Source organism: Zonotrichia albicollis, chromosome 1 (genome assembly GCF_047830755.1).
Source record: "Zonotrichia albicollis isolate bZonAlb1 chromosome 1, bZonAlb1.hap1, whole genome shotgun sequence".
In the NCBI taxonomy this organism is placed as follows: Eukaryota; Metazoa; Chordata; class Aves; order Passeriformes; family Passerellidae; genus Zonotrichia; species Zonotrichia albicollis.
Window position 1 is genome coordinate 142,712,405 of NC_133819.1, and position 15,409 is coordinate 142,727,813.

Genomic DNA, 15,409 nt, shown 5'->3' on the forward strand with positions numbered 1-15,409 from the left:
TGTAAGGGAAAACAAGCAGCATATGTCTCCCTATCTCCCCCCTGCCCTACCACTTTTCGAGCTCACAGGGTTTTAAATGATGCTTTCTACAACTGAGCTGTGTCCAGGTGCCATGGAAAATTCCTGCTCTGCCACCACCTTGGAGGAGCCTGTGGGAACAGCAGTGCAGAAAAGGAGTTCAGTTTCTACCCAAATATTTGCCTTTTGTTGTGGTGGAAGTCGGGTGTAAAATTTAGCTATGTGCACAAGGTAAAGATGTGAGAAAGTGAAAAGATTTCAATATTCAGCAAGAGAAACCTTTGGATTTGTTTTTATCATCCCTTAGCTTGCACTGTACAGTTCCCTTATGCTGATGGAAGGTGGCATTGCTACACAGGCAAGCATTTCCCAGTGCCAGCCAGGCCTAAAACCCCTGTTTGTTTTTCCTGTGTGATTCTCTGCAGTTTCCCCAGTCTGGGGCCAGGATAGGAAATCTGGCATTTCCTCAGTCAAGCACAGAGTTGCCATTAAGATCTCACTTCATTCTCCTGTCAGATGCTCTGTAGCTGTTTTAACAGGAGTTCCATTATCAGAGGACTCTGGCTGGATTATTTCATTATCTAAACAAATTTCAGAAATTAAAAGAAGACAGGTTAGGGCCTCAGTCATAAGTGCTGTGACACACTTTGTGGAGAGATAAGTTTAAAAGAAGGCATTGCTTCTAACTTGTGTGCTCCTGTCCTAGATGGCTTTGCTGAAGCAGAGCAGATTGAAAGGTTTTGTTCCTGTACACAGGTTCTCTGTGGTTTGGTTTAAACCTCATTCACAATGACAGATTCTACTTGGAGCCAAGCACTTTTGTTTTTTCACCTGGTTGCCTTTTGCTGCTTTGTGCATTTGTTAATTTAAAAAGAAAGTTCAGAAAATGAGATTTTTTTTTTTCTTCCAACCCCCTGCAGTATGGGGAGAGACAAGAGATGTGGCAGGTGAGCTGGAGGGATGGGGACACTTCCTTCCCTATGCCCACTGAGGACACAGTGAGCTCCCAAGGCAGCTGCTGACATAGCCCTGCCCCTCACTGCTGTGGGCTCTCCACAGTGGCAGAAGCCCAAAAATACAGATTACTTGTCCACAGTCCTGTCCATAACAAAATATAAGGTGAGCAGGGCCAGCTTTAGGGATGGAGGTTGACCTGGCCATGGTGCAGCCCTGCAGTGAATATCAGGTGTGGGTTTGGCCCTGGGAGGATGCATTCCTGAGGATGGGGCTCAGGGGGTGAGCTGCAGCTCAGGTTGGCACCAGGCTGTGCCAGTGGCTGAGCCTTGCATTGGAGGAGCTGACGTGGCAATCCTTTATCAGTATTTTCAGGAGCAACACTGCATATTTAAAGCTGTCTGCTGGGCCTTTGATTTTCTGGCAAGTGGTTCATGTTTGAAAGCTGTGAGATGCTCTTGCTGCTTTCTCTAATGTTCTGGGATGTGCTGTGGCAGTCCCTGCAAATGTACATGATGCACCTCCTAAGGATGTGGCTTTGGGTGTGGGGGTCCAGTCCTCTTTTGGAGCTTTCTCTTGCTTTATCCCAAATGGATCCTTACTGAGGTCCTGCAGGAGCTACTGCTTGGAGATCCCAATGAACTCTCCTTGCTCAGGAAAGTCTTGGACTTCTCCTCCTCCCCATCATTGACAGTGTGGTTGAAGGGACAAAGACAGCCTGTAGTTAGTTATGAGTGCCCAAGACTACACATCAGAGACTAAAAGTCATTTGTTTCTTTTATTGACCTCTCAAAAGAAGCATTTGAGTTGTGCTTGATTTCTGTGGTGCAGCATGATTCTCATGTGGCAGAAAAAACTGCCCAAAGTGTAGGGTTAGAGAGCCAGCAATTAGACATGCAGAAAACCACTCTGTGGAAAGGAAGAAGGAAGAGAAGAAACAATCTGTGAAATTTTCTGGAAGAACTGTAGCAGACAGAATTTATCATCTTTCCACACGCTTAGATGTGTTTTGAAGGGATCTTGGCCCTTCCTCTGTATCAGAGCATCCTTGTTTGAGGCCAGTCCTCCTGTCCTCATGAGAGTTGGAAGCTTGGTGCAGCAGAGAGCTTGCTGAGCTTCCAGAGACTGGGGAATTCAAAACATTTAGTCTGACCTTTGAGAAACCTTTGATAGATTCAAAGCTGTAACCTAGATGTTTCTCCTTTTCCACTCTTTCTCTTCCATCACATTCCTTTATGTTCCTAGCTTTTTCTTCATGTGGAGGTGGGGGGAAGTTCAGTGAAATATAGATAAGCCTTGCTCTGTCTTTGATGTCCTTTGAATTTTCTTCCTTTTTGCTGATGTTGCCACATGAATTTTGCACGAGGTCATGCATTAAATCAGGAGCAGACCATTAGGTGCAGCTGTGGCCTGGGAGGGAGAGCAAGACTCAGAGGAGCATCTCAGGAGCCATGGCTCCATCTTCATAACCCTGGCCAGGACGCTGCCTTGCACCTCCCTTCCCTCCTCTCAGAAAGTCAGTTTCACAAATGTGGGATCTACAGAGGAGAGTGAGATGTCCTGATCATCTTCACCCTGTCCACAGCTGGGCTTGCAGAGCCCATTCTGCCCCTGTCTCTCTCATCTTTTGGTCTGTTCCAGCCAAATTTGGTGTAAAGGAATAAGCCTCAAAGCAAATTAATTTTCTGCAAGCACAGTTGAAAATAAGTGATCAGGAAGATGGGCACTGGACAGGTGTGTGTTTGTCTCTAGCTTGGGATCCCACCTGCAGTGGGACACAGCAAGTCACAGATCACAGCCAAAATATTGGTGGAAGGACAGTTGTGAGGTGAAGTAGAAGGGGAATTTTGAAGGAATATGTGAAAATGATAGAGAATGTTCAGTGTAATCCAGTTCAATGGTAAATAGCCACAAATGTACAGAAAACCAGGCATCATTGCTTTCACTGTTCTTCTGTTTGTTTATCATTCAAAGGCAGAAGGGGGAAAAAAAAGGAAGCAGAAAAGGAAACGTTGGCTCAGAGACAAATGCTTTGAAGAATGGTGGTGACAATGTTGGTGGTCCTAGGTTAGGGGGAATAGCACTGGGTCACCCTGACCAAGGCAGAGCCATAAGCAAGCCTGTGGGCAGCCCCATGCCTGTTTCACAGAGCTCAGCTGATGTGCTCTGTTTCCCAGGGAAGCTCCTGGAGCTCAGATGCACCCTTGCAGGTCAGCCAGGTGCTCTGGTGCTTCCCCAGGTGTGCAGGAGCATGCCTGGGTGTGGCAGGGCTGGGAGCTGCAGTAGTGGCAGTGGCTGTGAGCACAAGGCAGTGGGCAGCTATGCAGAGGCTCCTGCACCATGGTAAACGTGCATGGGATCTTCTCCAGGGTGTGTTTGGTGTCTCACAGCCTGAGTGTCACCAGAGCCTTACTCGGTGCGTGGTGAATCCGCACATGGAGTGTTCTGTGGATGGGGAATTGCTTCCTGCTGGATTTTGAGTTTGTAGAGCTGGGAGGTGCCATCCCTGCTCTTATCCCCAGCTGGGGCTGCTTCCCCTGGCAGTGCATGGTTTGAGTTTCCATGTGTACAGGAATGGGATGCTCTGTGACAGGCAGAGCAGCAGCACTGTGCTCTAGAGAACTGCAGAGTTCCTGAGCTGCAAACACAAGCAAGGAGCTGTGGCTGCTTTCACAGGTTCTGTCATGGAGCCAAGGCTCCAGTGAGAGGAGCAGATACAGACACAGCACTCAGGTGGTTACAAAGTCTCTGCTGGTGTTGGATGTGTCCAGATGTGACTGCAGTGATATTTTATTTTGTTAGATCTTCATGTCTTTGGTTATGGATTTAGCTTATAGTTTACAATATTCACAATAAGCAAATGCGCATTTGGTTAGACATGTGATCATGGTTTGGATTGGAAATTATCTTTAAAGATCATCCAGTCTGTCCCTCCTGCAAGGAGTAGGGATAGGAATACATTGGATCTCTAGCTCAAATTCTCCATTTAGAACACTTCTGCAGAACTCAGTGCAGGCCTGACCCACTCTGCAAATCTCCCCTTTCCATCCTCCTCCAGTTTGTGAACACAAGCGTGTCTCCCACTCAATTCCAAGAGCTTCTTGATTGTTAAAACTGAGTTTTCTGTCAAGACTGTAGAATTATTATGAAACCAGAGACCATCTGACTGGGAAGAATAACAAATTTGAATTGGTGATAAATTTTAAAAAGCATCTTGTCAAATAAAGAAGTGACCTTTTTTATCTTTTTTTAAAATTTATTAATTGAGTTCTTTTGACAAGTAAATTGTTCTTTTTCCCTCCATCCAGTCCTGATGAGTGTATTTAGATCCTAAAAAAGCTGGTGTAATTTTTGTTTTGCTTGTTCTGACTGATGACTCTCCTATCCTTCAGAAAATACATGTTACAGAATTGTGCGTTTGGGAACTTTCAGAAGTGCTTCAGCATTAAAAATAAAGCTTTTAAATGTTTTGGTTTGTTTTTTTTTTAATTCTGTAGGGAATGACATGCAGAAGTTGGGACATTATCAGTGGGGTCACAGAAAGGGACCCTGTTTAAAAAGAATCTGAGGACTTCTGTGGCCTTTGATAGCTGTTTCTGCCAATACTGAGTGAGAAGTGGTGTTTTAAGGGAACTTCTCATCTGGAAAAGACTTATAGGCCTCCACAAATCTGCTGTAGTTTCCTGCTGCAGTTTCTTTGAGCCCACCTTTTCTCAAAACACAGACCTTTGCAAGTGTTGATTTACATTAACTCTTCTTTCTGCCACTACTTTTACAACCAAGGCAGATCCTATAGCTTTATTTAGAAATCACCCATCATTAGTAACCATAATCATTTAGTAGTCATATTTACAAGGTAAGTGACAGTGGGAAGTAATTAAGTTTAATATAAATCACACTCAATTTCAAATCTGCAGGCTTCAAAATAGTAATTAATAGAATTGCAGCTTCTATAAAAAGATGCAGTATTTATAGTACTATCTTCTTCTTTTCCTAACTAAACACATTGAGTCTAGTGGAAATTAAAATTCTCTGTCTGTTCATCTTATTTGTTCCAGTTATTTTCCTCCTGTGGTGCACTTCATTGCAAATTACCCATGACTTTTCTCATTTTTGGGGAGATTGTTGACTCTTAAAATGATGACGTGGAGGAAGAAGAGTTTGGCAATATACGAAATACACACATGCCTTGCAAATGCACACACCTTGAGCTGTGGCTTTCTGCTAAATCTGTGTTTTATTGATCAGTGGCTAACAACATGTGCTTTGTTTCACAGGTGTCATGCAGCTGACGGGTCTGCTGGCAAAGCTGAGGGTCACAGCCAGGGCCGAAAGTCTTTAAACAAAACAGAGTCAAATAATCAGGGAAGTTTGGAGCTGCTTGCAAGATCTGCTGAGTTGGTTGCTCCCCCTGTCAAAAGAAGCCACCATCTGGGACAGCAGCACCCTGCCAGCAGCTGCCATGGCCAGCAAGAGAAAGTCCACAACTCCCTGTATGGTGCGAACCTCTGAGGTCGTGGAGCAGGAAGGTGCCGAGGGCGCAGAGACTCCCAAAGACAAGGGGGCTGGGGCAGCACAGCAGGACTCCAAAAAAACCTGGCCTTCAGAAAACTCAGTCAAAGACTGCGAGGTGGTGGAGGCGAAGCCCGTGGGTGAAAATCAGTCTAAGAAACCCCAGGGTGGTTATGAGTGTAAGTACTGCCCTTACTCGACACAAAACCTAAATGAATTCACAGAGCACGTTGACACCCAGCATCCAAATGTCATTCTCAACCCCCTGTATGTCTGTGCTGAATGCAACTTCACAACCAAAAAATACGATTCTTTATCTGACCACAACACAAAGTACCACCCGGGAGAGACCAACTTTAAACTGAAGTTAATTAAACGCAATAATCAGACTGTCCTTGAGCAGTCTATCGAGGCTGCCACTAGTGATGTCACTGTCACAAGCAGTGGGCTGGAGAACCCAGAGTGTGACGATTCACTTCATGGGGGAGTCAGTGCAAACAAAGCACCCGTGATGAAGCTGGGAAAGCCTAAAGGGGAAGCCAAGAAGGGATCTAAAAAGCCAGAGGAGGGAGTCACAGAAAACCACGTGGATGGCGCTCTGCCCCGCATCATCACTGAGGCCACTGAAGCGATTGCCTGTATAAATGGAGACCTGCTCCATGATGTGTTAGCCCATGTTATGCCCTCTGTACAGCTGCCACCAAATATCAACCTTGTCCCCAAGGTCCCAGTCCCTCTGAACAGTACCAAATACAACTCTGCACTGGACACTAATGCAACCATGATCAACTCCTTTAATAAGTTTCCGTACCCAACCCAAGCAGAGCTGTCGTGGTTGACGGCAGCGTCTAAACATCCCGAAGAACAAATCCGAATTTGGTTTGCTACGCAGCGCTTGAAGCACGGTATAAGTTGGTCTCCTGAAGAAGTGGAGGAAGCAAGGAAGAAGATGTTCAATGGTACTATCCAGGCAGTTCCCCAGACCATCACCGTCCTGCCAGCTCCTTTGGCAACTGCAAAAATGCCACAGCCCATCATCCAGACAGCTTTGCCTTGTCAGATACTGGGCCAGACTGGCCTGGTTTTGACTCCTGTGTCAAATGGTTCAACTGTTTCCTGTTCACCAATTACCCTTGCTGTTGCCCCAAACCAGGGCCAAAAGAGGACAATACAGACCTTATCGAGTGCCCCAGAGGCCAAGCGTCCTCACGTAGTCCAGGTGCCTGAGATTCCTGCCAAGGTGACTGCTGTTCCCGTGACCCCAGCCAGTGAGAGGAAAAAGACCAAGGAGCAGATAGCAGAGCTGAAGGCCAGTTTCATGGCAAGCCAGTTTCCTGATGATGCAGAAGTCTACCGGCTTATAGAGGCAACAGGTCTTTCTAGGAGTGAGATCAAAAAGTGGTTTAGTGACCACAGGTACAGAAGTCAGAGGGGCATTGTGCAAATTCCTGGTGATGCTTTAGGGAAAGATCAAATAGCACCTTCAGCTGGTCGACATGGCCGGTCATTTCACCCCTACACAGATCTTCCTCCCCAGAGATTCAAAGAGAAAACTCAAGAGCAACTTAGGGCCCTTGAGGAGAGTTTCCTAAAATGCTCTTTTCCTACCCAGGCAGAATTGGACAGGCTTCGAGTGGAGACCAAGCTGAGTAGGAGGGAGATAGATTCATGGTTCTCTGAGCGGAGAAGGATAAGGGACAGCATGGAGCAAGCTGTCCTGGACTCAATGGGATCATACAGAAAAATTAAGGATCAAGGAACTCCCAATGGTGCAATAAGTCAGGCAGAACTTCTGACCAGCTCTCAGCTCCCTGGTGCTTTAACTGGGTCCTCCAGCACGTTGAAGAAAACACAAGAGCAAATTCATCTGTTGAAAAGCACATTTGCAAGGACCCAGTGGCCATCACCCCAGGAGTATGACCAGCTGGCATCTCAGACTGGGCTCACCAGAACTGAAATCGTTCGCTGGTTCAAGGAAAACCGGTCCTCACTGAGAACAGGGTCACTTAAATGGATTGACCAGTACCAGCAGCAGTGTGCTGGTGATGGTCACAACAAGCAAAGCCAGAAAAAGAGCTCGAAACACATTGAGAGTTCAAAGAATGGTAATGAGGTGTCTCGGCAGCATTACCAGGAGCATAAAAAACTGAATGAAGAGAATGGGGGGAAACCGGTGGTGAGAGCAAAAAGAGACTGTGAGCCACTGAAGGACTCATTGCTGGGGAATCAGGCAGAGGGGGTGGAGAGGCTGGAGTGCAGCAACAGCCACGAGGGCCCCGGCAGCGAGGAGAACGAGGAGCCAGCAGAGGTGAGCTGGGTGGAGGTGACGGTGGGCGAGGACGACGCTGCCTCGGACTGTACGGACAGCTGGAGCCAAACAGCCCCCACAGAGGGCCACACAGAGCTGCCAGACTTGGACTCTGAAAGTATATCTGGAGACAATTCCCACGTATAGACAGGTAATGCTGAGGGTGCCCCAGTGCTCTGAGCCTGCCTTTGGCAGGGTGTGCTTCCAGCATTCTGTAGCCCTGCTTCAGTGTAAATGCCTGGAGCTCATCCCTGCCGGATGCTTTGTGCCTGCTGGATGCCTGAACAAAAGGGAGACCCATTCTGCTTGTAAATTAAAGCCAACTGCATGATAGAGGAGGGGTTAGTGCCATTTGCCTTGTTATTTGTCTCCTTATGGGTCAAGTCCTGGATAAGGGAGGTTTTCAAATTTTTTTTTTTTTTGCAATAAGTGATTAAAGCTTAAAACTTTCTGTCTTTAAACAACCTATATGTACTTTACATAAAACATGCTAGCTGAGCCACACGAAGAAATAGTAGGTAACACTAGCTGCTAATACCCCCTTGCTGAGAGATTATTGACTAGAGGCTGTGCCTGTTTTTGCATCTCAGGTCCTTCCTTTGCAGCATCCTGCCGTGCTGAAAACAAAAGGTCACTGGGGGAAGGGCCTAGGACACAGATGCCTCTTTATGCAAAAGCGAGCAAAAAAAAAAAAAGAGTGGGACTGAAGTGGCTCATGCAAATGTGTTTTCTTCCTCTTGCAAGTGAGAACTCTCTTCAGTCTAGCTTTGTTCTGCTTGCTCTCACTAGAGGCTTAGGAAATGCCCCAGACTAAGCTGTGTGGGTGTTTAGCAGCTCTTCTTCACAGGATCTTGAATTTAAAAGCAAGCTGCAGGGCCTGGCTTTAAGGGGGGTGGGGGGATCTTTCCCAATGCAGAAGGACTTATCATTTGGAGAGCTGAAACCTGTTTCTGATCACAGCTGCACAGGTGTAAATCTGGAACAAGCACTGTCAGTAATTCCTGCTGTGTTCACAGCTATTCCCAATATTGAATTGAGTTCACTGGAACCTGTAACATTTTGTGCTCAGTATACCTGAATCTGGAGTTCCCTTAAATCACAACTTTAGAGCTTATCCTACAGAAAACTCAGCATCCTGCATTAAAAACCATAGTAAGAGAAACCTGTTTGAGAAAATTGGTAATTTTCTGGCATCTAATGAGTAAAATATACTTTAGCATTTCTTTAAAAAATAAGAATTTAAATAAATAAATAAATAAATAAATAAATACAAAAGCCAGGACTGATAGAAGTGCCTGCACACTTGTCTTTAAGACTTCTGCTATTGTAGCTACCAGTACTTGGATTGAAGCACCTGTTGCAGAGGTGCAGTTTTTGGCAGTGAGCCCTGCTGGCTAGCACATCACTTTCTCCCAGTGCAGTATTGTCCCAAAGGCTCCTGGACATTCTCTGAGTTCAGGAAAAAAAACCAACCCTGCAGTGGTATTATTTTACCTGTGAATTCTGTTAGCTAATCTTGAGAAATGTTATGACAGCACCTTTATAACAAAATCTTACAGATCAGACTGCATTGCAAGGTACTGTCCTGCATTATCCTTGGAAAAGTTGGTAATTAGGGATGTGAGGAGCAGGTGTTACCTGGATGTCAAAGGCAGGGATTAAAGGAAGAAGGATGTGGGAACATCAGCCATAGGCACACTGGGGTGCCACTGTGTGCAGCCACATAAGAGGGGAGAGCCAGGATCTGATCTGCCTTTTAAAGTCAAATGTGTGAGGAATAAATGCATTGTGGGATTCTTTTTCTCTGGGTTGTTATTCCAGAACATTTCCCCCTTCCAGCTACAAATTTTGATTCTGAGGAGAGGGATCATATCAGGGGCTTAGAGGGGCAGTGGAGAAGAAGGCAGGGGCAGGGGGAGTTGCCTGAAACCCCTGTTCCTTACAAACCTCTTGTACTATGAAACCAAGATGTGCACCAGCTCCTTGCAGCAGCCTGGGTTTGGTGCCTGGGTTTTGTGCTTGTGAGCAGTGCCAGGGATGGAGTGACCCTCCTGCCTCTGTGCCCTGGTACAGGTGTTGACTATAAAACTTCAGGGCTCTGGAGGTGCTCAAGTGTTATCAGAGAGGAATTTTTATAAGAGCTTTGATCTCAGTTAAACTGTTGCTGAGTGATCATTTTGATGAGGAGCTTTCAGGTGGTTGTGTGTTCAATACACCTGCTGAGAAAAGGTGCACTGGAGCAGGAGTTCTGCTGCAGCGTGTGCAGTAATGGTCAGAGGGCCCTTTTGTCCTCTGCTCCTTGCCACTTTCTCAGTGTGCTGGTCTGGGGACTTTAAAAAGTCTTTAATTTTCCTGTATTCTGCCTGTAAGTCTCAGCTGAGGAATGCAAGTGCTGCTCATGGAGGCATTGCCACAGCCATTGTGACACAAAATTTGGAATCTTTATACCCCACACTGATGGGACTCAGGGAATAATCTCAACTACTTTTTCTAAGTTTTCATTGGGCAGCCAATCTAAGAAATTTTCAGCTAAAATTTTGGTGTTAAATTAACAAGGTGTTATCCCAAGTGCCATCCAGAGTATGACTCAAAAGCAGAGACTTTTGTCTGACCTGACAGAGAGATTTCTGTTTCTGTCAGTTGTCATAAAAGTTTGATTTTTCCTAACAGGCTCCTCAGGTACCACGTGTAAGAGGTGGACTGAAGAGCTGACAGGGGCTTGCTCTTGTCTCTCACTCAGCCACACTTGCTGGGTGAGTCTCTCACAGCTGAGCCGTGCACCAGGCAGGAGCTGCTCCTTGCATACTCCTGGGGTTGCTGCTTTGCCAGCTTGATCTGTATAGTCTAAAATGAATGGTTGTTGATGATTGACCTCCATACCCTTCTTGACTGAATTTGTGTGTGGCTTTTGTAAAACCTCAGCTCTTTCAGACCATCTCAGTCACTCTCTTCACCAGTGTGGAGCTTTAGGAGATTTTGGAACTGTTAGAAAGCATTTGTGTCATAGCCTACACAGATCTTATGCCTTAAAAAACCGAGATTTTCCCAAACTGATCCATGTTTGGCAGATTCTGCTGCTGCTGCAGCTAGAGGGAATTTCACAAGGGACCGGGCCTTTGTGAGACCAGGATGCATGCCAGGCTCTGCAATGCTGTCCCAGGACTAAGGAGAGGCTATGTTACTAAGTCTGTATCTGAAGCTTTTGGCAAAATTGGATTTATTCCATGGAGCAGGTCAGCTTTCTTGAACAGTGGTGCTGGGAGACCAGGCATCCCAGATGCTGAGGGGCTGCTGTAGGGTGCACTAAAGCCATCTCTGGAGGTGTCCTGAGACTGTCTTGAAGCTTTGTGTCCCTCCTGTAGTGAGGCCCAGCTGCTCCGTCAAGAGAGAGCTGTAGCTCCCTTTCCATCAGCACAGAGGTTCCTGCCTTCCCTTCCCACAGCACAGGTCAGAACTGGGTCCCTTGTCCTCCTGCTGTGCACAAACTGACAAACAGAAACTGTTCTGAGTTAAACACACCAAACTACAGCTCAGACAGCAGAGCAGGACCAGAGAGGGCCAGTTCTGCTGGCTTTCTTTAGTGTTGTCTCCCTGTGGGGTTTCCCAAGATCAGAGCTTTTGTTTTTTCTCAGAATGATCTGGTTTTTTCCCCATCACCACCTTTCCACAGTAAACTTTTTTTGGAGTTATTTCATGACCTCCTTTTTTAAGCATGAGTCCTGCAAGATGTGGCACCGGACTCTGTGGCTCATGGTAGGAATGAGGTGCCTGAACTCCCCAGATCTTGGTGCCTGTGACCACTGCTCTGTGAAGATTTGCCAAAGTCAAACCATGTGTGAAGGTTGCACAGTAGGAAAAAAAAGCCTGAAGGCAGTGATCCATTGCATCTGCTGAATGCATGAGACTGAGCATCAGAGCTAGTCTGGGTCCTCCTGGCATCTCCAGCCCCCTGTGCCCTGCTGCAGGAGCTCAGGTGACCTGCTGGCCAGGGACCCAGTGCGTTCCTCAGTGTTCAAAACCACCAGTAGTGAACATCACTGGGGTTTCTCACTTCCTGCCCAAGTTCTCACTTTTCTTGGGGTTTAGGGTTTCATTTAGAAAGCTCAGGGAAGTGTCTGCCACTGGTGCTGGGCTCCAAGTCAGCATGCTGAAGTAACTCAGCAAGGGATTGACCTTGACCAGTATTTTTTGCAGAATTCAGGTCACCCTAAAACTTGGAGGGAATGAGGCTGAAGTAGGGAGGACATGTTTTTTCCCCTGAAATGAGTGAGGTGCATTAGAGACTCAAGCTCTAATATAATGAAGGATTTCAGAGGGAGAAGCAAAACCCAGTGCAGCAATTAAAAATTTCCAGTGAGTCAGGATGAACAGGGGCCTGTGTGGGAAGGTCTCAAGGGTGGGGAAAGGACTTTTCCCCTTGATGTTGGTGCAAGCCTGTGGCTGTCCCTGGGCTTGACTGCATTGCAGATGCCAGAGAGAGCCCACTGCTTTTGTGGGAAATAACAGAGCAGGCAGCAACATCCCTGGGAGGTGTGAGATAACCAGTCAGCTCAGGTTTCAGTGAGCACTGCTGCAGGGTGGCTGAAGAGGATGTTTGCACTTCTTGCACGTTCACACCTCAGTGTGGAAAAACTGAGCATAATCCCTGTCAGAGAGCCCTTGCTTTTTCTGGGAACTGGGGATAGGTGTGAATTGGTGCCTGTTTGAAGGTTGGGTTTTGAGGGGTCATCTTTTAATCTCTGGTCCAATTGTGCAGCCTTTATGTAGGTACAGGAGTGACAGTAGAACCAGGAAGCTGCTCTGCAGAGCACGGGCACATCCAACTTTTTCCATTGTCTTTTAGTCTGTATAATTTTCTAAGATCATGTAAAACATGAGGTATTATGAGGGGATTTACTGGGGGAGAAAGACCTGAAGTCATCTTGGTTCACTGTCTGTCCTGTGGTTGCAAAGTGGTTGCTCCAAACACGTACAGGCATCATTTGAGTCAGTGTGAGAATCTGCCTGAGCCAAGGCTGGACCATATATCCCTGTTGGAAGTCTCTAGGGGGTTGTTAGCTGGGTGTTACATGCAGCAAAAATGCAGCACCCTATCAGGTGAGGCTGTGATAAGGCCTTGGGTGCAGTTAACACAAAACAGGGTTACCACATGTGCAGGGATGTAAACCAGGTCTCATCATAGTTAACAGCTCAAACAGTGCTTTAAAAAATAATCTGCTGCTGTTGTGATTTTTGCAGGGGTACTCCTCAGCTGCACTGTCCTGATGTTGAAGGGGAAATGCTCTCTGAAAATAGAAGACAACTCTATTTTCCTGCCTGGGTGAGAGAGTGTGTTGTGACTCCGAGTCTCAAACCGCGCTTGTGGAGGCACAGTGGGAAGAAATATTCTCATGGAGCATCACCATGGAATTGTTGATAGTGCCAAAGTCCTACTACTGCATTACAAAAGAGAAGAAAGAAAGAGGAAAGGGTCCTTGTACATAGTTTTCTCTTAGTTTCTCTCCCACCCACTTTCTTGCCCAGCCTCTTCCTCTACTGGAACAGATTTGTACAACATAAAAATTTTGTTAATTTTTTTAATAGGTGCAAGTTATTCTTGCATATAATGCAATTGAGAAATTTTGGGTTGGTTGGGGGGAGGGAAGTGTCTTTTGTGGAGGAGGGAGATTTTTTTTTCCTGAAGTGTTTTAAGAAAGAGTTGCAATCTTTTGGAGTTGTCTTGGTGCAGATCAACACCTGAGCCCAGATCCCCACTCCAGTTTACATTTCAGACCAGTTAAACATGTTCTGGAGCAGTGGGGTTTGTTTTTTTGTTTTTTCTCTTGTTGTTTTGACTTTTTTGTTTTGTTCTATGGCCACCTGCTACTGATTGAAATATTTAAATCTCTGCTTTTCCATGCTCCTATGAGGCAAGTCTTCTCCAGCTCCTGTACTTCACTTTTCACCAGCCAGCCCCAGCTGTGGGTCTCTGAAGATTTGGCTAGAATGCCTTTTTTTGATCGTTGGTTTGGTTTTGGGGTTTTTTTAGCACTTTTTGTTTAAACATGCATTCCAACTCCCAGAGGGGTTGGAATGAGGAAATGAAGATGCTTCATAATCCAAATTTATTTGTGTTTCTTTGGCTGGTGCAGTGATGGACACCATAACCAGCAGCTGCCCTCCAGCTTTAGACGTTGTAGCGCACAACAGAACTTTCTTATTAACCCTTGCCACTAAATTTTTAGATCACTCTTAGGTTCCTGAGTGCACTTTTTTTCAAATACTGCTAATTTGGATTTGTGTGGGGATGTCTGTCTGTGCATATGTGAGGAGGGAGCAGAGGGGAGCAGGAGCCTGGGTGCAAGAGCTGCCCAGTGAGTTCCTCTGAGGAGCTGGGGTTGGAGAACTTGCCCACCTTTCAGTGTGCTGCACAAACAGGATGTAGGGAGTTTGAATAAATCCAACTTTTCTAACTTGTTGCTCATTTGTTGTAACTCAATAAAACAAAGGCTAAAAATTTTGGTAACTTTTTTCTCAACTCTTTTGTTTTACTCTAAAATAAATAAATAAAGCCCAAGAAAACCAAACTCCACCCAACCTCAGCCCAAACTTTGTGCACAGGAGTTTGATGTCTTTAGAGCTGCAATGAGGGTTTTACTGGTTTTGCAGAATTTGGCAAATACTAACTTTATTAAAGTGAACTCCATGAATACTAATGTGTATTCCCCCCTGTCAGTGAGCTGTTTCCTGCAGGAAGGATGCAGACAGTGCCTGGGAATGAGCCTTTGGGGAACACTTTTATTTTGATTGCAGATTCACAAACTGAACAAATGAATGAAGCCACCCCTGTGATTCACCCATATGGAGTTATTTCTATTAATCATCAGCACAACATATAAGTGTAGAGGGAGGTTTGCAGTGGGTGGCAACAAGTGAATTAAAGTTGTCTGGTTCATTGCTGAAGAGGAGGGACTGGATGGGGCAGCACTTTGTTTGCTGCTTTTGTGTGCAAAAGGTGGGGAAGTGACAGCAGCAGCTCCCTGGGCACAGGCTACAGACAGGGAGCATGCCCATGTCCCATCACAGCTCAGGTGTTCACCTCCAGGGTGGGGGCAGATGCCTGTGCAGTCATGGATGCACAGAGCAGGTGACCAAAAAGCAAATGCATCTGAAGATGCTTGTCCAGAACTCCAGAGCTGTAACTGAAACTAATTGCCACTTTTCTTTCCACTGCTTGTATGAAAGGATGGTAATAGTTTAATTGCCCTTATGAAGTTTTTAACAGCCACTTGATGGCTTAGTGTTGCAGTTTGCATCTCTCCTGTCTGATTTGTGTTGTACATCTGTGTGTTTGGAGCACTGACCTACTTGACTAGCAGCGCTCCTGGGGAGCTTAGGAAGAACAAGACCCACCTGGGGTTTCTGTATTTGTACATCCCAGATACCCTGGATTAGGGCAGAGGACTGGGGCTCTTTGAGATCTCTGCAATTCAAACAAAACAATAGCAGTGGCCCTGCAGTCTGTCATCACACAGATAATACATCTGAGGCTGTCCCCCAGCAAGCAGGCTGGCACATCTTGGCTAGGGTGGCAGCCTGGTGGCACTGAGGGGCTCTGTGCAGCAGGTCATGGTGTGG

General features: G+C 46.1%; 1 protein-coding gene across 5 annotated transcripts in view; it reads left to right on the top strand.

The window, feature by feature from the left end:
• ZHX2 (zinc fingers and homeoboxes 2) overlaps positions 1 to 14,363 on the top strand; it is a 74,171-nt gene extending 59,808 nt beyond the window's left edge. For 4 of the 5 annotated variants that reach the window (XM_074556399.1, XM_074556408.1, XM_074556414.1 and 1 more), the window contains 2 exons: positions 5,250 to 7,943; positions 13,031 to 14,363. In XM_074556399.1, the coding sequence (XP_074412500.1) occupies positions 5,435 to 7,939 (2,505 nt within the window). In that variant the 5' untranslated portion in view covers positions 5,250 to 5,434 and the 3' untranslated portion in view covers positions 7,940 to 7,943; positions 13,031 to 14,363. The remainder of the gene's footprint in view (positions 1 to 5,249; positions 7,944 to 13,030) is intronic. The other variant, XM_074556426.1, reaches the window with a different exon arrangement.
• The last annotated feature ends 1,046 nt before the right edge of the window (positions 14,364 to 15,409 follow it).